Below are 27,605 nucleotides of genomic sequence, written 5' to 3'. Positions count from 1 at the left end.
GCTTTTTGCATCACCGGATTTTGAAGGCGATAGTTTTTTTTATTTTCCTGCTGACAGAGTCATGTGAGGGCTTCTTTTTTTTTTTAAAGATGAGTTGGAGTTTTATTGGTACAATTTTGGACCACGTAATATTTTTTGATCACTTTCTATTCCGCATTTTATGAGGCAGAATCCTGAAGAAACAGCAAGTCAGGAATTGGGGGTTTTTTTCAGCTTTTTTTTTATGCCGTTCATCGTGTCATAAAAGGCATAAGATACCTTTTTTTCTTCAGGTCAGTACAATTATTGCTATACCACATTTATATAGAGTTTTTTTATGTTTTACCGCTTTTACTCCAAAAAACTATTTTAAGAAAAAAAAATGTTTTCTCCTTTTTTTTGTGTGTGTTCACTGAAGGGGTTAACCAGTGTGACAGTATTATAGATCAGGTTGTTACAGACGCAGCGATACCAAATATGTGTCTTTTTTTTTTTTTTACGTAAATATGCATAGTTATTGGAATTCTTATTTTTTTTATTCTTTATTTTCTTGGGTTTTTTTTTAAATTCTTACAATTTTTTTTACTTTTTTTGACTTCTTTAGTTAGTCCCTATATGGGACATTACATTTTGCTGCTCTGATTGCAGGTATAATGTATTGCAGTGCACGATCATTGCAGTACAGTGCCGCTGTCAGTGAAGCATTGACAGAAGCATCTGGGACCATGCACATGGCATGATCCCAGGTGCTTTCTGTAGCTTGGTGACCCGGAGGTCGTCATGATGTCCTCTGGTCACAATGGTAATGGTAATGGTAATGATCGGGCCTTCGCAATTACATCGTGGGGGCACCGATCGGAGTGGAGAGGGAGCACGATCCCTCTCCCAATCCTCTAAATGGTGCGAACAATATCAGGGGCTTGGCTGTCAGATAAGCTGGGGGAAAAGGGGCAATTTAAACTGGGGGGTTTTTTACATTTTTTTAAAAAATGTTTTATTCTTTTTTCATTTTTTTTATTTTCCTTGGGGGACATTAACCTGTGTTACTTTGATCACTTATGCTACACGCCTGACAAAATGTTAGGGATATTTGGCTATCGGGTGAAATTTCAGGATGACCCTACAATGCCCTGAAACCTTTTCAGGGGACCTTAATTTGACTTTCTCTAAACTTTTGGATACACATGTCCAATTGTTCAATGTTTCCATTATTTTTGCACAACTTGCTGTTCTCTAACAAGGAGCTTAATGGCAAAATTCACAACAACTGTTTGATCCATGAATCTCCCAATACATTTTGGGGTTCAATTAGAATTGGTATTTAAATAGTCCTTCTCATTAAGCTGTTCACATTTTGACATCATGAGGTCAAGACGTCACCTAACAATTTGATCAGCAGGACCGTGCCATTGTGATTAAGCAGGATGTTCTCAGACGGAAGTGGGCACTGAGCTCATAGCGTCATAGTGTCATCAGCAGGTTGCAACACAGATACAGAGAGACTAAGGCGGGCTTTGCACACTACGACATCGCAGGCCGATGCTGCGATGCCGAGTGCGATAGTCCCCGCCCCCGTCGCAGCAGCGATATGTGGTGATAGCTGGCGTAGCGAAAGTTATCGCTACGCCAGCTTCACACACACACTCAACTGCCGTGCGACGTCCCTGTGGCCGGCGACCCGCCTCCTTGTTAAGGGGGCGGGTCGTGCGGCGTCACTGCGACGTCACACGGCAGGCGGCCAATCGGAGCGGAGGGGCGGAGATGAGCAGGATGTAAACATCCTGCCCACCTCCTTCCTTCCGCATATCCTACGGAAGCTGCAGTGACGCCGGTAGGAGATGTTCCTCGCTCCTGCGGCTTCACACACAGCGATGTGTGCTGCCGCAGGAGCGAGGAACAACATCGGACCATCGCGTCGGCGTAATTATGAATTACGCCGACGCTGTACCGATGATACAATTACGACGCTTTTGCGCTCGTTAATCGTATCATCCAGGCTTTACACACTGCGATGTCGCATGCGATGCCGGATGTGCGTCACTTTCAATTTGACCCCACCGACATCGCACCTGCGATGTCGCAGTGTGCAAAGTGCCCCTAAGTACCTGACCACAACACCAGGCACGGGAGCATCTATGCTTGACGAGGGACCAGCGGGCCTCAGGTCTGTTCACTGATGAAATTCGATTCATGCTGAGCAGAAATTATGTCCGCCAATGATGTTGGAGACATCAAGGAGAGCGCTATGCATCACCTTCTGTTGTCACCAGATGAGCCTTTGATAGTGGTGTTAGTGTGGGCAGATGTGTCTAGTCAGTACAGCACAGCCCTACACTTTGTGAATGGTACAATGAGAAGCCCTGACTACTGCAATAACCTCATTAATTCAGTCATTGTGCCTCTGCACGAATAACACTGGTCTAGTTTCATCTTTATGGATGATAATGCTTCAGCTCATTGAGGTCATATCATTATGGAACAGTTACTGGAGACTGGGGAACCTCAAATGGAGTGGTCTGCACTTTCTGCAAACTTGAATGCCATTGAAAACCTATGAGATCAGATGATTCGCCATTTAGAGGCTCGTAATTATGTACCCCAGAACCTCAATGGCCTGAGGGCTGCCCTTCAAGAAGAGAGGAATGCCATGCCTCCGCAGACAATATCTCCGTGCTCTGTGATCTCTGAGATCCGGTGATGTTATGTCAACTTCCAGTTGACCCGGCATCACCAGGGCAGGCCCCAGTCTCCCTGAGTGACTGGGTTGTGGACTCCTGTTTGCAGCACTCTGCAGCGAATGAGAGCACACGCAACATGCTGAGCTGTGAGGCTAGGCTACGATAAGCGGTGAAACAGCCCAGTCAATCAGGGAGAGTGGGGCCGCCTTGGTGATGTCAGGTCAACTGGAAGTTGACGTGACATCATCGTATCTCAGAGGTAATGGAGCCCCGAGGTCACATGATGGGGATGAATGGACCACAATAGCGCCGCTCGCAGGCACAATTGACTACACAAGGTATTTGAGAAAAGCCTTCTTTATCACCTTTACATCGATGTGTGGTCACTATAGTGGCCCACCTCTTTAAGTTACGACTCGATTTCTTCACTTGGATTTCAAGACAAGTCAATGTAAAATTAAAAGTTGATTTGCATTGAGTATTGGAGTGTGACATTATTGCACCACCCAAAAGTTACAGTCCCGGTCTGCTGACTTTAGTGCAACGCTTTTCGTCTCCATATAGGATCTCACTTCACTGCTCTTTTTTTATGATTTATTGCAGATTGAGAGGATTGTTGTTCTACTTTGGAAAAGCAGCTGCCAAATTGGTTTATTAATGGGGGTCCGGACTAATGTTGGAGGCATTGTTCAATGCATAGAGGGATATTGACTTGGTAACTGTGGGAATTTCGGACATTTAATTGGCTTCATTGTCTTCAGAATGTGATGTTGATTCTTGGCTTAATGAACACATTAATTTGAGTACTTTGACAGTTTATTACTGTTTTTAATTTATTTTTTATTACCTGCGTTGTTTGTCCCTTATAATAACGCATTCGGTTTTGTATGGCTAAGACCTGTGAGCCTTAAACCACAATAGCCGTTCCCCACACACGTGTACGCGAGGGTTTATTTTTTATTTTGCATTAAATGGTTTTTGCCGTCTTCTTATCAAGAACAAGACTACTTGAAATCTCCCTATGACTGATAACCTTATTGTATACTGTAGCTAATAGCCAGGGCTTTGTTTTCCTGTCCCGTGCATTGCACATGGGTAGCCATAGAAAGTGCAGGTTGGCAACGAACCAAGTCTGAGACATATAAGTACTAATAGCGGTGCCCTCAAGAGGAGTCATAGTGCCACATTAAGCATGGAGTGGAGTACTATAGGAGAAATTAACCTCACTCACTCCACGCCTTTCAGACGTGCACAATAGAAGTGGTAAGGGGAATAACATCAGGAGATCCATAACTATTATTGCCATGGACGGTTGGGCATTTAGTATTTCGTAAATCCAAGCTAAAATGTGATCTACAAATGCATGTATTAACATTTTTTCCATTCTGAACAGACATTGTATTCTGACCTTGGTTAATTAGTAAAATCTGGATTAATAAGTTATGTCAGGTTGTTTTGAACTGTAATTTTTTAGAACTTCATGAATACATTTAGGACATTTGAAGACAATCATTCCCCATAATATTGCAATGAAGAAATAGTAATAAAAAAAATGTATGCCTACCAAGGAACCCCCTACTACTATATTAAATGGTTTCTTCAGCACCTCTTCTCTCCGCAACAGGAGCTGATAGGTTGGCATCCTTCAAACGCTAAGCAGGTATCATGCACATGTCTTATTCCAATTAATAGGACAAGTGCATGATACCTGCCAAGTGGGCACAATGCCCGGCAGGCCTCCAATGGGTACTACATCAGTGGCACTTCAAAGCTTTTGCTGCAAAAGTATAGAGGTGCCAGATAAACTCTTATGATGTCTGAGGGACATGTTGGTGGAATGCATCTGACCAGGTTCCTAGGGACACAAGTGTGTCGAGGTTGAAAAATTGGGAAAGTTGTAAGATTAGAGATGAGCAGACCCATGGAAGTTCGATTTGTCGGGTGCAGTCGGACTTTAGATTAAGTTCAGTTTGGGACCTGAACTTGAACTGAACCTCAGTGTAAGTCAGTTCGAGTCTCCGGCCATTGGGCAGTTCGAGTCTCCGGCCACATAAAGGCAGCCATAAACTGATCACTTCTGGGGGAGGGTGTGCGGGGTCTTTCCATTATTTTTTGGGGGGTTTACACTACATCTGGCCATGCTGTTGTTACCCCCAGTGTGCGCCGTTCAAACACTGCAAGCAGCTTGTACTCGGCTGAGCACTGAGTGTACCTGAGCACAGTGATTCTCATTCGATTGGTTTTCATATGTAAAGCACCTGATCTTCGAACCTTAACCGTCACACGTAGCGATGTGTGCTGCCGCAGGGACGAGGATCAACTTCGCCCCAGCGACAGCAGCGATAATTGGGAGAGGACCCCCATGTCAACGAGGAGCGATTTTGGACGTTTTTGCAACGATCCAAAATCGCTCCTAGGAGTCACACACAACGAGATCGCTACAGCGGCCGGATGTGAGTCACAAAATCTGTGACCCTAACAAATGAGATCACTGTAGCAATCTCGTAGCATGTAAAGCCCACTTAAATCTCAAGCCCCCGACATACATTGGATTAATGTCAGATGCACCCGCCAATATTGATGGGTTTGTCTGACATCTAATGTGTATGTTGGCACCGACCAACTCCTCCGTGGGAGAGGTGTCAATTTAGAATGTCTGATTTTGTTCTCCTTGAGATAAGCCGCCTATAGAGACCATTAGCAATTGTCTTATCTCACCAAGATGGCTGTTGGATAAACAATCGGCCTAAGCATTTAACGTATATGGGGGCTCGAAAACCATTTCACATGGAAAATATTTGCTATAAATGACTTCTCTATGAATTTTTAGAAAAATACGTCAGAAATCCATCGCTGAATCTAAACTTTCTGCCAGAAACTGGCCATCCGATTCGATTGAGTGGAGGTAGTTTACAGCTTTTCTTCATGAAAGCCGTGGAAATAATAGACATGATGTGGATTTTAAAATGTGCTGTGTGTTCAACAATTCATGCAGATTTTTTTTGTAGCATGTGAACTGGGTGCAAGATTGATACAAGATGCCCCACTTTCATTTGTCGCCTTCAAGTTGTCAACATATCCTACACCTTAAGCCTGACATAATCCTGAGACATCTGCCCAGGACACAGACTCAGGTTGGCTGTCACATACAGACTAAAATATGCAAATCAAAAAAGTCCGTGGAGCCTCTGTTAAGAGTCTCAACACAGAAACTAGCCAGATATCCCTCCGGGAAGGGCTGCCAGCAGTGTTTTCTTTGGATGGTCTCCCCGAGATCAGTGATTGCTTTGTCTTGTTGGTCTACTAGGCATTGCTCCCACCTGGCCAGAATCCTAACTGATGAGGGGCAATACCCCGAAACAGCTGTCTGTGGATGGATACCTGGCCTTGGTATTTCCCTTGTTGTATCTTTAAACTTGTCAAAGAGTTGGATATTGACTAAACGGCCACTTAATATGGTGGTTATGGTGGTCTCCTAAAAAGAGCCACTCCTTGGCTAGGTCCTTCCCGGAGGGATATCTGGCTAGTTTCTGTGTCGAGACTCCTAACAGAGGCTCCACGGACTTTTTTGATTTGCATATTTTCCAGGAAGCAATGCACCTAGGATTTCATTGTGTTGAGTGCCCTCATTGGCTGCGGCAGTGTTTTCTTTGGCTGGTCTCCCCGAGAGCAGTGATTGTTTTGTCACGTACAGACTAAAGGCTAACAGCCTACTAAGCAGGATCCAGAAGACCCTGAAACCTTTTAACCCCTGTACAGGGATCTGAAATTACACAGGGTCCAATAGGTCGCTGCCTATGAAAGGCTGCAATCCGGTAAAGAGTAGTTGCCAATCAGGGTCAAAACCAGGAGATACAAAATCGACAGGTAAGAAAGAGAGTGGTCATGTAATCAGGCTAAGGTCAAACTGGAGATGGCAGCGAAGTACAAAAACGGCAGGCAGGAGAGTAGTCAATGAGCAGGCAGAGGTCTAAACACAGGAATCAATAGTACAAAGCAAGATGTGAACCAGGCAGCTACTTCTGTGGCCTCCACCTCTCAGCCAATTGAACATGTCTGTTTTTTTTTTTTTACATTGCCTGATACTGTAGGACACACTTAGTATTGAGGATGTTGAAGTCCAACATGCCCCATCCACCTACTTTCCCAAATCTGCCTATCTTTCTGGCGAAATCTGCAACGTTCATTTGTGACATTCTGTGTTACCAAAAAAAAAAAACACGAGCCCATCGGGCAGCCCTCAATTTGTATATAATATTCCTCATTACACATGAAGAAATTATATTTCAATAAATACTCTATACTGCGGAGAAGTATTTCCTTTGTTTCATCAGTATATCCACTGTATTTGTGTAAGTGATAATATAAAGCCGAAACTGCTAATTCATGGGTTATAGAAGAAAACAGATTTCTAACATCACAAGATAGAAATCTAGATTTAGAGGGGAAGATGTACAAAAAAAACTTTTATTGAGAGAATTATATTGGATTATAAAATTGGATACAAAATACCCTAAGGGAATGAACTATAGGAATGACACATTGTATCTCTATTGATTAATTTGAAGAAATTCATGGAGTGACTTGTGATTATGTAAATGATCTTCATATGTGTAATTATTGCTAACAGATGTCTATATGATCATTGGTTGTTGAATTAGTGCTTTTAACACTAGAAGTCCCAGAAATTTCGAGCTCCATTGTTTCCAAAGGCAGAAATGTTAAATGACCCCTCTCTGGGACTTCTAGTCTTAAACCTTGGGTTATAGTGATTTTGTATCTCAGTGACTAAAGGCTGCTTTACACGCAGTAATTAGTTGTGCGATCGCATGTGCAATCGCACCCATCGTTTGTGCGGCAAGTTCCCCCGTCACACGTATTTACCTTCCAAACGACCTCGCTGTGGGCGCCGAACATCCACTTCCTGAAAGGGGAGGGACGTTTGGCGTCACAGCGATGTCACACAGCAGCCGGCCAATAGAAACGAAGGGGCGGAGATGAGGGACGTAAACATCCCGCCCACCTCCTTCCTTCTGCATTGCCGGCCGGACGCAGGTAAACTGAGTTTATCGTTCCTGGGGTGTCACACGGAGCGATGTGTGCTGCCTCGAGAACAATGAACAACCTGACGTTCGATTTTTAGAAAATGAGCGACGTGTCAACGATGAACGAGAAGGTGAGTATTTCTGCTCGTTCATAGCTGTCACACGCTACGATATCACTAACGATGCCGGATGTGCGTCACTTACGATGTGACCCCGCCGACATCTCGTTAGATATATCATAGCGTGTAAAGCCCGCTTAAGGGCATGCTTGCCTGAAACATGTTGAGTCTATAATTCAACCATCATGATGTTTTAAAAATTTGCTGAATAAAGATGAAGATTTTAATTATGGGACTCGCCACTTTATCCTTTTTTATGAGAAGCTTCGGAGTCTAAGCTGTGGCTGCAGACCCATACAAACAAAGCGGACTACATCATTCAAATAAGACACGGTGAGGCACGGTTATATATATAATTTTTTATGTCTCTACACCATTCTGTTTCTGCATTCTAACAGCCTTTTTAATTTTAAATTCTAAATTTATTTTGTTTGCTTTTTACAAATTACTCAGGACTAGTCTGACGTGGCGTTGATTCCTTGACTAGGTTCATCTCCAACGTTGCATGCACAACGGACCCCAAGCATGATTTGCAACAACAATGTCATTGTTGGCTTCTTACTGAACTTTCACAATGTTTTGCCTCCCTGGACATGCACAATTAGGCTGCGTGTATGCTCCTCGGTTTCATCAGTGCGTTGTGCATGCCCAGGGAGGTAGACCATTGCAAACATGCACAAAATTTGCAAAAAGCCGGCAGTGACATTGTTCTTGCACATCATGTCTATCATGCCTTGTGCTTATAAAATTGGAGGCCGGATTTGTCCAGGAGAAATAACACCCTGCTGGACTAGTCTTTAAGGCCCCGTTACACGCAACAACGTATCTAACGATATGTCGTCGGGGTCACGGAATTCATGACGCACATCCTGCCTCGTTAGCGACATCGTTGCGGGTAACATCTCCGAGCGAGTGTTAACGATCAAAAATACTCACCTAATCGTTGATCGTTGACACGTCGTTCATTTTCAAAATATTGTTGCTCGTGCAGGACGCAGGTTGTTCGTCGTTCCTAAGGCAGCACACATCACTACGTGTAACACCCCGGGAACGACGAACAACAACGTACCTGCATCCTGCTGGCAACGAGGTGGGCGTGTCGTTAATGCGGCTGGTCTCCGCCCCTCTGCTTCTATTGGCGGGCCGCTGTGTGACGTCGCTGTGGCGGCGCACGAACCTCCCCCTTTAAAAAAAAAAGGTTGTTCGCCGTCCACAGCGACGTCACTAGGAAGGTAAGTACGTGTTAATCGTCCTAGCGATATTGTGCATCACGGGCAGCGATTTGCCCGTCACGCACAAACGATGGGGACGGGTGCTTTCACGAGTGACATCGCTAGCGATGTCGCTGCATGTAAAATGCCCTTTAGTCATTTGCATTCCTCAAGCAGAGAATAAAATTTGATTTTAAAAGTACGGTATATAGCTATCATAAGTCCACAAAAAGAGGGTTGTTAGAATGCAGAAATAAGCTGGAGTAGAGAAATAGTGGTGGTTTAGGGAGCCAAGGGTAGCTGTCAGGTTCCTTTTTAATATATTTATCAAAATTCCACAAAATAAGTGATAAATGTATGTTCTCTGGGTGTCCAACTTTTAAAGTCTCCTCCCTTGATCCAGAGCATGTGGTCACTAAATTCTCCAGTATAAATTGAGATGAAGTGACTACTAATGAGCAAGTTTGCTCGGCACTGTTCGTCACCCAATCGCGCATCGGGGTGCTCGGCACTGCTCGTTACTCAAGTGGAGATCGACCGTGTATCGCAAGTACTTGGATATTTCATCGTGAAACAACGAACACAACACACAGGCTTGCTTCACTGCATGATGTGTGTCGGCGCCCCAGGGAGAGTCATTCACAGTCTCTGAATGGCTATCCTGGGGGATAAAACAACGTTCTTGGATGTAGTGTGGCGCCCCCCAAATAAACGCCCTCCATCAAGCCAGAAATGCTCAGTTATCACTGCCTGTATGTGGCTGAGACCCAAACAGGCCAATCATTGACTTTGCATAATGCTCTTTATGCCGGCGTCACACGGGACGATATATCGTGCGATCGCATGAGTGATCGCACCCGCCCCCGTCGTTTCTGCATCACGGGCAATTCATTGCCCTTGGCGCACAAAGTCGGTAACCGCCGTCACACGTACTTACCTCCCGGACAACCTCGCTGTGGGCGGCGAACATCCTCTTCCTGAAGGGGGAGGGACGTTCGGTGTCACAGCGACGTCACACAGTGGCCGGCCAATAGAAGAGGAGGGGCGGAGATAAGCGGGACGTAACATCCCGCCCACCTCCTTCCTTCCACATTGCCAGCGGCCGCAGGTAAGCTGCAGTTCATTGTTCCCGGGATGTCACACGTAGCGATGTGTGCTGCCTCGGGAACGATGAACAACCGGAGCACAGAAGGAGGACCGACATTTTGAAAATGAACATCGTGTTAACTAGCAACGATAAGGTGAGTATTTGTGCTCGTTCACAGTCGTTTGGAGGTGTCACACAGTACGACATCTATAACGATGCCAGATGTGCGTCACGAATTCCGTGACCCCGCCGACATATCGCACGAGATATCGTACCGTGTGACGCCGACATTACTCGTGTCGAGCTTGTCCGAGTCTCTGACCAACTCAAGTAACGTGCATTCGAGCATTCTAGTGCTCACCCATCACTAAAACTGACCACTGTACGAGCTGGTACATCAAACCCATAGACGTAAATGGAACAGGAATTGAGCCTACACAGCTCCGCTCATTTTAGGATTGTGGATTGGAAAGAGTCTTTGTGCATGATCCTCTGAGTCATCATTCATTTGTTACCTTGGATAGGTGGCAGATGTATTTAGGATGAAAACTTTCTTTTTGGCCTGACTTTTTGTGTTGCCAGATTTATTGAGGAGCTCATTTGCATTTTTACCATGACTGATGATGTGATTAATATTGGACTTTGGGAATCATTATGGGTGTACACATGCTGGCATATTGACTGAGTTGATGAATACTAACTATATGCAGTACATGACCAAGTTACGGCTATATTCTTTTGCTTTTGGTATACAGCTCAGGAGGGGCAAAAAGTCAGAAACAGTTATTTGTATCAATGGATCTCTGGATTGAAGTTATGCGCTATTATGTGTACTCTTCGTACTAAAAATACTTGAATGATCCATGTTTTATTCCAGTAGCCTATTATGCCTTTCATTATTACATTCTGTTGATTTTATTGGGTCTGATAGAGTGGGGCAAAATTTTTGTCCTACAGGTCTAGCAGACAGAAATACTATAAATGCAGGATCCTTAAGGGAAAACCTATATGATAGTATGTGATCATGGGAAAATATGTGAAAGTCAAGATTATAGGACCGGGCCCAAGATTCGGTATCAGTAAAATATTGCATATTTATGATTCTGCTCAAAAGCGCGTTACAGCCTTGAGTCTACTCGTCCTCATGTTCTCAGATATGCAGGGTAAATAGATGGAAATAAAATGTCCTAAACGTCATGGATGAGGAAAATGTATTCAAATTTATGGGAATATACATGTTTATTTTGTTTGTCTGACTTGCAGGCAGTCATGCTTGCATAAAGAGGTGTCTGTAGACTCGAAAGATACCTGGAGCACCGGTGGGGAAAGTAGAACTTCTGTCTGGTTGTTGTGATGCCATGTTCCTGGTGGTTTTAGTAAAACTGAAGCAAATGGTCATCATCTCTAAGGATGAAAATTGTGTCTGACATTGTTTTATCCCTTTATGTTTTCGCTACCACATTTGCTGCGCCAAATGTTTTGCCTATTTTGTCATGAGTAGTCTAATTTTTTTTGCCCTTTTTTTTTTTTTAAATGTTATGGTTTCTGTTTTTTTGGATAAAAACATGGCAAAGGAAAAGCCAAATTTGTCACCAGATGTCAGGAAGCTGATTATTCGAAGAGTGAACTCAGGTAAAAGCCAAGAAGAGGCAGCTATGGGATTCAACTGTTCTCAGAGTCAAGTGTCACATATAATGAAGAAAGAAAACAGCAGCTGACAAACCTGGGCCCCTCCTATCTTACACAGCCTGCGCCCTATGCCCCTTCTATCTTACACAGCCTGCGCCCTATGCCCCTCCTATCTTACACAGCCTGCGCCCTATGCCCCTCCTATCTTACACAGACTGCTCCCTATGCCCCTCCTATCTTACACAGACTGCTCCCTATGCCCCTCCTATCTTACACAGACTGCTCCCCATGCCCCTCCTATCTTACACAGACTGCTCCCCATGCCTCTTCTATCTTACACAGACTGCTCCCCATGCCCCTCCTATCTTACACAGACTGCTCCCCATGCCCCTCCTATCTTACACAGACTGCGCCCTATGCCCCTTCTATCTTACACAGACTGCTCCCCGTGCCCCTCCTATCTTACACAGACTGCTCCCCATGCCCCTCCTATCTTACACAGACTGCTCCCCATGCCTCTTCTATCTTACACAGACTGCTCCCCATGCCCCTCCTATCTTACACAGACTTCTCCCCATGCCCCTCCTATCTTACACAGACTGCTCCCCATGCCCCTCCTATCTTACACAGACTGCGCCCTATGCCCCTTCTATCTTACACAGACTGCTCCCCATGCCCCTCCTATCTTACACAGACTGCTCCCCATGCCCCTCCTATCTTACACAGACTGCTCCCCATGCCCCTCCTATCTTACACAGACTGCGCCCTATGCCCCTCCTATCTTACACAGACTGCGCCCTATGCCCCTCCTATCTTACACAGACTACTCCCCATGCCCCTCCTATCTTACACAGACTGCTCCCCGTGCCCCTCCTATCTTACACAGACTGCTCCCCGTGCCCCTCCTATCTTACACAGACTGCTCCCCGTGCCCCTCCTATCTTACACAGACTGCTCCCCGTGCCCCTCCTATCTTACACAGACTGCTCCCCGTGCCCCTCCTATCTTACACAGACGGCTCCCCGTGCCCCTCCTATCTTACACAGCCTGCGCCCTATGCCCCTCCTATCTTACACAGACTGCTCCCCATGCCCCTCCTATCTTACACAGACTGCTCCCCATGCCCCTCCTATCTTACACAGCCTGCGCCCTATGCCCCTCCTATCTTACACAGACTGCTCCCCATACCCCTCCTATCTTACACAGACTGCGCCCTATGCCCCTCCTATCTTACACGGACTGCTCCCCATGCCCCTCCTATCTTACACAGACTGCTCCCCATGCCCCTCCTATCTTACACAGCCTGCGCCCTATGCCCCATCTATCTTACACAGCCTGCGCCCTATGCCCCTTCTTACACAGACTGCGCCCTATGCCCCTCCTTTCTTACACTGCCTGCGCCCTATGCCCCTCCTATCTTACACAGCCTGCGCCCTATGCCCCTCCTATCTTACACAGCCTGCTCCCCATGCCCCTCCTATCTTACACAGACTGCTCCCCGTGCCCCTCCTATCTTACACAGACTGCGCCGTATGCCCCTCCTATCTTACACAGCCTGCTCCCCATGCCCCTCCTATCTTACACAGACTGCTCCCCATGCCCCTCCTATCTTACACAGACTGCTTGGTGTTTGTGTTTATTTACTTTCACTATAGATTAATCATATGGGTGTCTCATAGACGCCTGCCATGATTAACCTAGGACTTAGTGGCAGCTATGGGCTGCAATTAACTCCTTATTACCCCGATTGCCACCGCACCAGGGCAATTCGGGATGAGCCAGGTAGAGTCCCGGTACTGTTGCATCTAATTCAATTCCGGGCTGCTGCTGGCTGATATTTTTAGGCTGGGGGGCTCTCCATAATGTGGGGCTCCCCATCCTGAGAATACCAGCCTTCAGCTGTGTGGCTTTACCTTGGCTAATATCAAAATTGGGGGGGACCGCACGCCGTTTTTTTTAAAACTATTTATTTTACTGCACTACATAGACATGCTCACTGGCGGCTGTGATTGCTTGCAGTGAGACAGCTATCACTCAGCGTGGGGGCATGTCTGACTGCAACCAATCATAGGCGCCTTTGGGCAGGGGAAGCAGTGAGATGGAATAATGAGCGGCTGGCATTTTCAAAAGAGGAGAAGCGACAGAGCAGTGTGACAGCTGTGCAGCGCCGCACCGGTGATCGGTAAGTATAAAGGAGGGAGAGAGAGACCGACCGACAGAGCGAGAGACCGACGGACCGACCGACACATCGACAGAGAGAGACTATTTACACAACGTCTGGGCATGCCCAGAAACAAAAACCGGATCCATCGTTGGCTTTTGGCATATGCCTGATGACGCCGAATCCGGCGCCCATAGGCTTCCATTATACAACATGCCATATGGCGTCGAATTCATCGTTGTCCGTTTTTTCGCCGCAGCCACAAAACGTTGCATGCTGCGTCCTTTCCAGCCGCCGGACAACAATTTTTTGCCAGATCCGGCGGACACCGCATGCAGCACAAGGCCATCTGACACAATCCAGCGCTAATACAAGTCTATGGGGAATAAAACGGCGCCGGATCTGTTATATCTGTTTTTTGACGGATTGTGACTGATGCAAAAAAACTGATGTGTGAAAACAGCCTTAGGCCCCTTTCATACGTCAGTGATTCTGGGACATTTGTGCTTTTTTTTAAAACGTACCAGAATCACTGACATACGCAGACCCATTATAATGAATGGGTCTGCTCACACGTCAGTGATTTTTCACTGCACGTGTCTCCGTGCGGCGTACCCGCGTGTGCGTGATTGCCGCACGGAGACATGTCCATTTTTTTCTGGCATCACTGATGTTCCATGGACCACGCAGTTGTGTAATCCGTGAAACACGTGCCAGAAAAAACGTGCTTTTAAAATAAAAAAAACATTTTAACTCACCCGGCATCCAGCGATGTCCTCTGCAGCCCGTGCAGCCTGCTGCTTCTGAGCCGGCTCATTACTGTCGCACATATTCATTATGCACGACACAGCCGACCCGGAAGCAGCTGCTGCGGGGGTCACCGCCGGCCGGATGCTGCACCGCGGGAGCGATCAGCACCATGGACAGCGGGAGCGCCCACAAGTGAGTTGTTTTCTAAGTGCAATCACGGGCCACGGATAACGGAGCCCGGATTGCACTTAGACAACCCACGTGTACCGTGAATCACGGCACACGCAGGGACATGTGCGTGTTTTACACGCCAGTGAAAAACGTCACTGTTTTTCACTGACGTGTGAAACGGGCCTTACAATGACTGCTCCTTATGCCCCTCCTATCTTACACAGACTGCTCCCTATGGCTTTTCCACACAGACTGCTCCCTATGCCTTTCCTATCTTACACAGGCTGCTCCCTATGCCTTTCCTATCTTACACAGGCTGCTCCCTATGCCTTTCCACACAGACTGCTCTCTATGCCTTTCCTATCTTACACAGACTGCTCCCTATGACCTTCTTATCTTACACAGGCTGCTCCCTATGCCTTTCCACACAGGCTGCTCCCTATGCCTTTCCACACAGGCTGCTCCCTATGCCCTCCTACCTTACAGACTTCTCTCTATGACCTTCCTATCTTACACAGACTGCTCCCTATGCCTTTCCACACAGACTGCTCCCTATGCCTTTCCTATGTTACACAGACTGCTCCCTACGCCTTTCCACACAGACTGCTCCCTATGCCCTCCTACCTTACACAGACCGCTCACCTTGCCTCATCTGACTGACTGATCCTCATGATATTCCTGTATGGTTCCTGGCTACCTTTGTGATTTGACTTTAACTTTTCTTTTGTTATTTTTCCAGTTGCATTTTTGCCATGGTTTATACATAATCATACCAACAAGGCCATTGTTTTGCTACAAGTTGCATACAGCATTGTTGGAGACAACAGTAAAATCCTTGTGGTTTTGCTACAATTTTGCACAAATCTTTACAAAATGCAAAAATGTGCCATGGCACTGGGGCCTTGATCTAGCAGCAGCAGACCCCTAGTCTGCAGTGGACCCTGTTATCTGTGCAGTTTCCCTGGGTGTTGACGTTGGCCCTGCCTTCAGTTTCTACCAAGTCGCCATGTAAAACGGGCCTGAATGATGCAAGAAGGAAGACATCTTTTGGGGATACAACATCCCACTAGGCTAATAAAGAGCGTAGAAAAGAAAGAATTGGCATAAACGAGCTTCAACGCATTTCGCAGCTTAAAACCCGACAAGACGGTTTTCGTTCGGAGACTTAACGTCACATGAGATGCATGACTTTCCATTGTGTAAACCGGTGGTAAGGTTAGGACTAGTAAGTGGTATCCGGAGAGTAAAAAGCCTTTCCAAACTATAAAGTAAGTGGCATTTCACTCCGTAGGTTTTCATTGTACATAAATAGGTTTCTTTTATAGTCAATTGATTATGAAAGAAGTACCGAGGCAGTGAGCAACCTGGCAGTGGTAGTTCTACAAGGACTTCGAAAGCCGCAGGCTGCGTACCCCTATTGTGTAATATACTATCTGAGAACGCGGGACAGATGTGGGACAAAGGCAGTCATTCACTGATCTCTCTTTCTTCCTTGTGACATTGAATCTGCCTGTTCCCCGTACACTAGGATCCATTGTTCTCCTCCTATTTATTTTAACATTACAGGCTTGTAACTCGCCGCGGCCGCTGTTTTCAGTCTTGAAAGCTTAGAACTTCCAATTCTACCTTAAGGAGCCATGCCATGTGCACCAGGACATGAAACAGTTGCTCTCACTTCCCGTTATTGTGTACTTTTTTTTTTCTTCTTCTTCTAATTAATATCGTCATGAATTGTGGAAATATTACACAGCGAAGCGATAGCTCTCGGTAGCAAGAGCCGATTGTAGCTATAATATAAAATGCATAACAAACAGTTCTATTTTGTGGCAAAAGGAGATTTCCTGTTATCTATGTTTGCAGGCTTTCTGGCTCCCATACGGCAGGAATCCTTGCTGCAGGGTTATATTCATTCTCACGTCTAACATGGCAGTGGTCCATTGCAGCAGAGGTTTTTAGCCTGAACAATCTGTTTGTGGTGATGCTGATGGCTCTTACGGTCGAGTTTCACAAGGCAAAAACCGACAGCGAGAGATCAAAGGTAATTTTTTGTCTAGTCGGACGCACCGAGCAATGCCAAGCGAAATATAACCTTTCCGTCTCAATAACAAAAACCGATTTATTCATCTATTTGTGTGATGTTAATTGAATTCCAGAGTTTTACCAATGTCACATCCAGTGCACGTTCCCTTATAATAAAAAAAGGATCAGCGTAAGGAGGCAGAGCGTCTGGGAAAGCTTTGTGAAAACCAATGTAGGGTTTCACTTGAGGGCCATATTGGTGGTCATCTATCTTTCCTACAAAATTATACATCTGGACTGTACACAAATTACATATCAACTTCCCCCAATGCCCTCACTTGGTACCTCTCTGTTGGAGAACTTCTACTAAGTCATTTGAATTGGCGTAGTTGGCGATTACAACTTTTATGACTTGGGGGTTTTAGCTGCAGTGACTCCTTTAACAAATTGTATTTATTGGTAATTATATATATATATAAATGTCAGGAGCTCTTGTTAAATATGTAAATTGATGATTTTGCACTGATGAGGGGCAGGCGCCCTGAAACACGTGACTTCAAATAGAGTGTCTGCTTTATGGTGTGCACTCGCACGAACATGTGACTCCCATGATTATCGGTTCACATCACCCGGCGTGGCTAGCTTCTCTCCTGACGAAAGCGGGTATGCTGCATGTATTTTTATACAGCTGAAACGCTCCTGTCCAGAGAGTGTACGGCCATACCGTTTGATGCAGATGTGAGACTCGCCGAATCACTCACAAGTGTGACTCCGTCCTTAAATTGCAGATTTCGCACTGATGAGGGGCCAGTGCCCCGAAGCACGTGTCTTCATATAGAGTGTCTGCTTTAAATTGCAGATTTTGTACTGATGAGGGGCAAGCACCCTGAAACACGTGTCTTCAAATAGTGTCTGCTTTAAGTTACAGACTTTGCACTGATGAGGGGTGAGTGCCCCGAAACATGTGTCTTCAAATAGTGTCTGCTTTAAATTGCAGATTTTGCACTGATGAGGGGCAAGCACACTGAAACACGTGTCTTCAAATACACTGTGTGCAGAATTACTAGGCAAATGAGTATTTTGATCACATGATACTTTTTATACATGTTGTCCTACTCCAAGCTGTATAGGCTTGAGAGCCAACTACCAATGAAGTAAAGCAGGTGATGTGCATCTCTGTTATGAGGAGGGGTGTGGTGTAATGACATCAACACCCTATAGAAGGTGTGCTTAATTATTAGGCAACTTCCTTTCCTTTGGCAAAATGGGTCAGAAGAGAGATTTGACGGGCTCTGAAAAGTCCAAAATTGTGAGATGTCTTGCAGAGGGATGTGGCAGTCTTGAAATTGCCAAACTTTTGAAGCGTGATCACCGAACAATCAAGCGTTTCATGGCAAATAGCCAACAGGGTCGCAAGAAACAGGTTGGGCAAAAAAGGCGCAAAATAATTGCCCAATGAACTGAGGAAAATCAAGTGTGAAGCTGCCAAGATGGCATTTGTCACCAGTTTGGCCATATTTCAGAGCTGCAACGTTACTGGAGTATCAAAAAGCACAAGGTGTGCCATACTCAGGGACATGGCCAAGGTAAGGAAGGCTGAAAAACGACCACCTCTGAACAAGAAACATAAGATAAAACGTCAAGACTGGGCCAAGAAATATCTTAAGACTGATTTTTCAAAGGTTTTATGGACTGGTGAAATGACAGTGACTCTTGATGGGCCAGACAGATGGGTCAGAGGCTGGATCAGTAAAGGGCAGAGAGCTCCACTCCGACTCAGACGCCAGCAAGGTGGAGGTGGGGACTGGTATGGGCTGGTATCATCAAAGATGAACTTGTGGGACCTTTTTGGGTTGAGGATGGAGTGAAGTTCAACTCCCATACCTACTGCCAGTTTCTGGAAGACAACTTCTTCAAGCAGTGGTACAGGAAGAAGTCGGTATCGTTCAAGAAAAACATGATTTTCATGCAGGACAATGCTCCATCACATGCATCCAACTACTCCACGGCGTGGCTGGCCAGTAACGGTCTAAAAGATGAAAAAATAATGACATGGCCCCCTTGTTCACCTGATCTTAACCCCATAGAGAACCTGTGGTCCCTCATAAAATGTAAGATCTACAGGTAGGGAAAACAGTACACCTCTTGGAACAGTGTCTGGAGGCTGTGGTGGCTGCTGCACGCAATGTTGATCGTAAACAGATCAAGCAATGACAGAATCTATGGATGGTCGGCTGTTGAGTGTCATCATAAAGAAAGGGGGCTGTATTGGTCACTAATTTTTTGGGGGTTTGTTTTTGCATGTTAGAAATGTTTATTTCTAAATTTTGTGCAGTTATATTGGTTTACCTGGTGAAAATAAACAAGTGAGATGGGGATATATTTGGTTTTTATTAAGTTGCCTAATAATTCTGCACAGTAATAGTTACCTACAAAAACAGATATCCTCCTAAGATAGCCAAATCTAAAAAAAAACAAACACTCCAACTTCCAAAAATATTAAGCTTTGATATTTATGAGTCTTTTGGGCTGATTGAGAACATAGTTGTTGATCAATAAAAATATCCTCAAAATAAAACTTGCCTAATAATTCTGCACACAGTGTACTGTCTGCTTTAAATTGCAGATTTTGCACTGATGAGGGGCAAGCACCCTGAAACATGTTTTTAAATAGAGTGTCTGCTTTGGCTTTTATCATAAGTAGAGATGAGCAGACCCATTGAAGTTTGGCTCGGCCGGTTCATCCGGACTTTAGATAAAGTTCGGTTCGGGACCCGGACTTGACCTGAACCCCAATGGAAGTCACTAATTGGGCAGTTCAGGTCTTCGCCCACATACAGCCAGTCATAAACAGATCACTTCCAGAGGAGGAAAGGTGTGTTTTTTTTTCAATTTTTTTTGTTTGGTGCACACTACATCTGATCACTCTGCTGTTACCCCCAGTGCGAGCATATTAAACACTGCAAGTGGCTCGCACTGGGCCAAGCACAGAGAATACCCGAGTACAGGGATGCTTGAATGGTTTGCATACTTAAAGCACTCGAACTCTGAACACAATCACTGATTTTTTTTTTTTGTAAAGTCCGATCACTCTATTGTTTGGGTTTGCTCATCTCTAATCATTAAGGCCCCTTTACACACTGAAACTTTCTAGCGATCCCACCAGCGATCCCAACCTGGCCGGGATCGCTACAAAGTCTCTGGTGAGCTGTCAAACAGGCAAACCTGGCCAACGACGCAACAGCGATCCGGACCTGCAGAACGACCTAGCTAGTCATTGGGGACGTTGTAAAGCAGCTTTTTGAAAGGGAAGTCGCTAACGAAGTCGCTGTAAAGGCCCCTTTACACACTGAGACTTTCTAGCGATCATGCTGCCCAGCGGGAAACAAAGGACCAAAGAATGGTCCTGAACGATTTGTAGCGATCACAACTTCACAGCGGGGGCCAGGTCGCTGATGTGTTTCACACACTGCAATGTCGCTGGGGAGGTCGCTATTACGTCACAAAACCGGTGACGTTACAGCGATGTCGTTTGCGATGTTGCAGTGTGTAAAGCCACCTTAAGTCAAGGCTTGTTAAAAGGTCAATATTGACTGATAGGATTGGTACTCCTAATAAGTGACACTAATCCTTTTCCTCTCTGAAGAAACAATTTGCATATTTAAATTTCCAGAGGCATGGCATATAGGTCTCCTTACACTGGCTTATCACTCTCCACAAGAAGATGCATTACCACTTTTTTTTATAGAAAGCCTTTTTAAAACCACTTTAAGGCTGCTTTACACGGTACAACCGTTTGTGCAATTTTACAATTGATCGTACCCGCCCCCATCCTTTTTGCGTCACGAGCAAATCGCTGCCCGTGTCGCACAAAGTCGGTAACCCCCCGTCACACGTACTTACCTCTCGTGCAACCACGCTGTGGGCGGCGAACGTCCACTTCCTGGAGTGGGAGGGATGTTCGGCGTCACAGCGATGTCACACGGCCGCCGGCCAATGGAAGCGGAGGGGCGGAGATGAGCGGGACGTAAACATCCCGCCCACCTCCTTCCTTCACATAGCCGGCGGCGGCCGCGTGACGCAGGTGAGCTGCTGTTCATCGTTCCCACGGTGTCACACGGAGCGGCGTGTGATACCACGGAAACGATGAACAACTAAATTAAACGATATTATGGAACCTAGCGACCAGTGCACGACTCACGATTTGTGAGCGATACTGCGTCGCTAGGAGGTGTCACACAGGCCGGCATCGCCAGCGATGCCGGATGTGCGTCACAAAAACCGTGACCCAGACGATCTATCGCACGATAGATTGTCTGGTGTAAAGCAGCCTTTAGAGACATGCATTTTGAGGAACAGGTCTATCAGACCTCATCAGCATAGAACAGAGGGTTTTTCCATGTTGTTTTAACCACCCCACCAAATCTCCGTTTGCAGACTAGTTGTTTGGAGCTATTTGGATACATTTCCTGGGGTGCACTAACTAAAGTCTCCCTACTGTTTGTTTGAGCATCAATATTCCAGTCTTTTTCATTTTCAGTGGAAATACACTTCAAATAAACTACAAATATATAATGAAATCTGACCCTAAAAGCTTTATCCTAAAATGTGTATATATGTAAATGAACAGGATTCAACGTCTAAGGCGGGGTTCACATGAGCAGTAGTTGGCCACATGGACAAATACCCCATTTGTGCATTATTTACCATGGATTGCCATTAATTTAATGGTGCAGTTACTGGCTTCTGGTTTTACAGGGGAAACATTTTTTATGTTAAACCTGTAATAACCAAACTGCAAAAGCCGCATCAAAACGTACGGTTTTGCCCATTACTACATTAAAGGCCGCTTTACACGCAGCGACATTGCTAGCGATAGCACCCGCCCCCGTCGTTCGTGCATCATGGGCAAATCGCTGCCCGTGGCGAACAATATCGCAGGTACACGTCACACATACTTACCTTCCTAGCGGCGTCGCTGTGGCCGGCGAACAGCCTCATTTTTAAGGGGGAGATTCGTGCAGCGTCACAGCGACGTCACACAGTGGGCCACCAATAAAAGCTGAGGGGCGGAGACCAGCCACATGAACGTCACTCCCACCTCGTTGCTGGAGGACGCAGGAACACTGTTGTTCCCGGGGTGTCACACATAGCGATGTGTGCTGCCTCAGGAACGACGAACAACCTGTGTCCAAAATGAGCAACGATATTTGGAAAATGAACAACTTGTCAACAATCAACGATTTTCTGAGTATTTGGGATCATTAGCGGTTGCTCGTAAGTGTCACACGCAACGACGTCGCTAACGAGGCCGTATATGCGTCACGAATTCCGTGACCACAGCGATATCTCGTTAGCGATGTCGTTGCGTGTAACAGGGCCTTAACACCTGCATGAACCCAGTCTGTCCCAAACAAAAATCAATGTAAGGAAATGATATGTTAGTGAAAGAGTGAAGCACGTCTAGAAAGGTTGTGCTAAGCATCCATCACTTGGCTAGTGAAGAGTGGTGAATAGACAAAGGCACCAGATCGGCAGCCAGTTGGATGAAGAGAACCAATATTGGGCAAGACCATCAATCTTCAAATTTCCTGTTGAAATCAGTCAAGATTTATTAGGTAGAAGGTTGATTGTTTGTCCTCCATTGCTTCCCTCTGAACCACAAGCTGTGTAGTTGGCTCCTTTCTTTACCATCGTTTTTCTGCCAAGTGATCCAAACAAGGGTCTCCATGGTATACAGTTCCAAACTTCTTTGTCAATCTGTTGGGGAGTTTGTAGACCTTTTCTACCTCATTTTAAAATAAATGACTGTTTTTCCATTTTTATTCTTAGGTTTCGGTCTATGGTGCATTTTGTTGTGGCCTCAGTTTGTGTAACCAGCACACTGTCGTACTGTACGTAATTTGCATCATTACTTGGGTTCTAGGACATCGATTCGTGCACAAGGTTTGTATGTGTAATTATTGATATGTTTGCATTCTCTGGGAGGTTATCCTTATGAAGAAAAAAAATTGGGGGGCAATAAAAGAAAAAATAAATGAAGTGTACCACCAGTGATCTACATGAAACATTTTTACTATGTGTTGATTCAAGTTCCTAATCTAGAACTGGAAATGTAATGGTCTATGCCGTTATATAGATTCATTCACTTGCCGGCTGTACGCTTCATTAATTTGTCTATTGAGAGAGAAGGAGACCTTCCTTATTTCCTGGTGGTTCGCTGCAGAGATTGATAGAGATATAGCTAAAATAACTTCAATATTTTACATAAACGGGGAATTATAAGCTGTCGGTAGAGTGAGCTTATAAAGTCCTGTGATCATAGCAGCCTCTAAACAGATTCATGCAGGAAGTCTCTCACTGCAGTGTAAGTGGCATGAGGAAAGCAGTGGAAAGTCCAATGTCTTATGGGCCTGTGATCACAGCAACCTCTACATTGATTCATGCAGGAAGTCTCTCTCTGCAGTGTAAGAGGCATGAGGAAAGCAGTGGAAAGTCCAATGTTTTCTGGACCTGTGATCACAGCAGCCTCTACACTGATTCACGCAGGAAGTCTCTCTCTGCAGTGTAAGTGGCATGAGGAAAGCAGTGGAAAGTCCAATGTTTTCTGGACCTGTGATCACAGCAACCTCTACACTGATTCACGCAGGAAGTCTCTCTCTGCAGTGTAAGTGGCATGAGGAAAGCAGTGGAAAGTCCAATGTTTTCTGGACCTGTGATCACAGCAACCTCTACACTGATTCACGCAGTAAGTCTCTCTCTGCAGTGTAAGTGGCATGAGGAAAGCAGTGGAAAGTCCAATGTTTTCTGGACCTGTGATCACAGCAACCTCTACACTGATTCACGCAGGAAGTCTCTCTCTGCAGTGTAAGTGGCATGAGGAAAGCAGTGGAAAGTCCAATGTTTTCTGGACCTGTGATCACAGCAACCTCTACACTGATTCACGCAGGAAGTCTCTCTCTGCAGTGTAAGTGGCATGAGGAAAGCAGTGGAAAGTCCAATGTTTTCTGGGCCTGTTTACAGCCACAGTAGTGATAAACCAATTACTGAGCATCTGGCTTCTAACACTTCTTACATACCAATATAGATTCACTCACTTGCTGGCTATACACTCTATTAACTTGTGTATGGGAAGAGAAAGGGCCTTTCCTTATTTCCTGGTGGTTAGCTGCAGAGATTGATAGAGATATAGCTGAAATAACGCGATTATTTTACCTAAACGGGGAATTATAAGCTCTCTGTGTGTCGGTAGAGTGAGCTTACGAGTAAATAAAGTCCTGTGATCACAGCAACCTCTACACTGATTCATACAGGAAGTCTCTCCCTGCAGTGTAAGGGGTACTTCACACACAGCGAGATCGCTACTGAGATCGCTGCTGAGTCACGTTTTTTGTGACGTCATTAGCGATCTCGCTGTGTGTGACACTGAGCAGCGATCTGGCCCCTGCTGTGAGATCGCTGCTCGTTACACACAGTGCTGGTTCGTTTTTTTATTGTTGCTCTCCCGCTAATAAGCACACATCGCTGTGTGTGACAGCGAGAGCGCAACGATCTTGAATGTGCAGAGAGCAGGAGCCGGCATCTGGCAGCTGCGGTAAACTGTAACCAAGGTAAACATCGGGTAACCAAGGTGGTTACCCGATATTTACTTTCGTTACCAGCCTCCGCAGCTCTCGCGCTGCCAGTGCCGGCTCCTGCTCCCTGCACACGCTAAGCTAAGTGGTGTGCGCTGGTAACTAAGGTAAACATCAGGTAACCATACCCGATGTTTACCTTAGTTACCAGTGTCCGCAGCTTCCAGACGCCGGCTCCGTGCAAGCGCAGCATCGCTTGCACGTCGCTGCTGGCTGGGGGCTGGTCACTGGTCGCTGGTGAGATCTGCCTGTTTGACAGCTCACCAGCGACCATGTAGCGACGCAGCAGCGATCCCGACCAGGTCAGATCGCTGGTGGGATCGCTGCTGCGTCGCTAAAGTGTGACGGTAGCCTAAGAGGCATGAGAAAAGCAGTAGAAAGTCCAATGTGTTCTGGGCCTGTTTGCAGCAACAGTAGTGATGAGCCAATTACTGAGAATATGGCTCCCAGCACCTCTTGCATACCATTAGCTTTACTGAGGAAAGACAAGGATCTCCATTTTGCCCTCATAGAGGGGGGTCCACAGTGACATTTATATGCCTAGATAACACATATTTGTAAAGGTTGCACATGTCCTGAATTAGTCAGTGCCAACCATCTCTCACTTAGATGACTATAAACTTTTGTTCAGTTCAGTGGAGAATAACTATGCATGTGTGGTCACGTCTCCATTTGTAGCTGGTCCTGATCCCTTTTTCATAGGAGCCCACTAGCTATACTTTTAGTACTTACATTATTGTTTAAATATATATATATATATATATATATATATATCTATATAAAAAGAACTACTTAACTTCTTTTGCATGACCTTTATTTTCTTTATAAATTTATTAAACTCTGGTGAAGTCTGGTCACAAAATACGGTCTTATTCTGAGGTTAAAAGGGGTGAAGACACTTGAGAGGCTCATCTTGTAGGGTTGTGAGAGTCATAACTAACTGTTATCTCATAAGTTACACAGCTGCTGCAGCCCCTTGTAGAAGCAGAGGATAGGCGTTGTGCAGAACGGGTAATGCCGCGCCGTCATGATAAAAGACAATGCAGGATAAGGCTGCTTTCACACATCCGGTTTGAGCAGTGCGGCTCAATCCGGCTCAAAAACCTATGCAACGGATGCGGCGAAAAAAACGGATCCATTGCATACGTTTTTCCATGCGGCCCGTCCAGTTTTTCACGGATGCGGCTGGCTACTGAGCATGTGCAGTGCAAAAAAACGCATCCGGCGGCCAGATGCGTTTTTTGCCGCAGGACGCCACATCCGGCGTCCATAGGCATGCATTGGAAATCGCGCCGCATCGGCACGATGCGGCGCGATGCGGTTTTTTTCACGGGACGAAAAAACGTGCCAGGCAACGTTCCATCCGGCCGCCGCATGGGCTAAATATGCCGTATCTGGCAAAAACCGGACGGAACGCAAGGCCATGCGGCACAATCCGGCGCTAATGAAAGTCTATGCGGAAAAACGCAACCGGCGGCAAAAAAACTGTTGCGTTTTTTCTGCAGAGCGCCGGATTGTGCCGCAGAGCAAAAACCGGATGTGTGAAAGTAGCCTAATAGATGATTTATTCCTCTACGTGTTTCGGAGAAGGCTTTCTCCTTCAGGAAAATCATAAACCCTACTCGTTTTCGGAGAAGACTGTGATATTTCCGGAGGAAGTGTAAATGGGAGACAAGAATGGCACAGGGACCGTTAAGCTGACCCTAAAACTGGGGACCCTGTGCTGTCCCTTATCCTGACGGTAGACCTGAAGATGGTCAGAGTCGAGCCTCCAACGTGGCCCTGTCTCCTATCCTAGCCCTGATGACTAAGTCCCCACCACCCAGGGGACTGGTGGGGACAGAGATCCCAAAAAATCCACAAACACAGATCAACAGACGGGGGTAAACAAAACCTCACACACTCCAAAACCTGTACCAGGGAAACCAAAGGTTCACGGGTAAGGGTACAAAGAAAAGGGGGTAATAGGAACGACTTACTTCAAACAAAGCCAAGAGCAACAGACTAGAATAACAGCAGAAAGCAACTGACACATCCTCACTACTCCTGGGCTAGGTTCCAACTGAGTTGAATATCCAGCAACCTCTCTCGGAAGCAGAGGGATTATATATAGCCCGGAAATGAGCAACTGCCGGCAGCTGAGTAAGTCTGCTGTAACACCAGAGAAGAGTGCCCAAAGGAAACAACACTGTTTAAATGTGCATGGTCTACGTGGTAGTAGAGAACTCTGATCCTGAGCCTGTATACACATGACAGGAAGGAGAAAGTCTTCTCAGAAATGCTTAGAGAAATAAATCGCCATCTATTATCCTGGATTGTCTTTTATCACGACGGCGCAGCATTACCCTGTCTTTATGACGCCTATCCTCTGGTCTTGGTCTCTTGCATGTACCAAAATGATCCGGAAAAAAGCATGGGACAGGAACTCCAAGACTGGCCCTGAGACTAGGGGTCCCTAGCTATCCCTGATCTCAAAGTTACCTGTGGAGGTGAACATGTCTGAGCCACCTTCCTTGCCTTATCTTATTCCCCTGGGGAGAGCCGCGGCAGGAGTGTTAAAACCAACAGAAATGGACAAACGGGGAAACCAAAACTCTATCTCTCGGCACACAGGTACAGAGGTATAAGACTAAAAGAGATAAGGAGAAAATAAGACCAGGGAGGAAACAACGAGACAATTGAGAACTCCACAACAACTCCAAGTACAAAGCAATATAATCAGCAGCAGGACTGGGACACAACAGCACACACACCAACACACCAATAAACTATAGTCGGCATGAGAGGACAGATTCCACCATCCTAAATAGGGAGGGAGCCAATGTAATAAGCTTCCAACAACATGATGATCCCAGAAGTAGCAAGCAGGTCAGCAGAGGTTAACTCTAGTTAGCCTGATCATGAATGAGCCCACAGCTGGTCAACGCCCGAACCTAACTGTGTAGCTCAGAAGCACCAGAGAAACAACGGGGTGAAGTGTAAGGATCTGTAATGTGAACAGCGTCTGATGCCGCCATGACAATCAGTGAGTTTTGTGCAAAACGCCTAGTGACAACATGTTCTTCCACTGCTCTTCTTTTTCGCTTTCTTATCACTTTTGACTTTACTTATTCCACTTGTCC

At 45.8% G+C, this 27,605-nt stretch overlaps 1 protein-coding gene across 2 annotated transcripts in view; it reads left to right on the top strand.

The window, feature by feature from the left end:
* The window catches only part of TMEM260 (transmembrane protein 260), a 142,202-nt gene that overhangs the window by 82,939 nt on the left and 31,658 nt on the right, over window positions 1–27,605 (top strand). For both annotated transcript variants that reach the window (XM_075331282.1, XM_075331283.1), the window contains 2 exons: window positions 16,691–16,868; window positions 22,682–22,795. In XM_075331282.1, coding sequence (XP_075187397.1) covers window positions 16,691–16,868; window positions 22,682–22,795 — 292 coding nt within the window. The remainder of the gene's footprint in view (window positions 1–16,690; window positions 16,869–22,681; window positions 22,796–27,605) is intronic.

This window comes from Anomaloglossus baeobatrachus, chromosome 12 (genome assembly GCF_048569485.1).
Source record: "Anomaloglossus baeobatrachus isolate aAnoBae1 chromosome 12, aAnoBae1.hap1, whole genome shotgun sequence".
NCBI classification, from domain to species: Eukaryota; Metazoa; Chordata; class Amphibia; order Anura; family Aromobatidae; genus Anomaloglossus; species Anomaloglossus baeobatrachus.
This window is presented reverse-complemented; position numbering and strand designations above follow the sequence as displayed.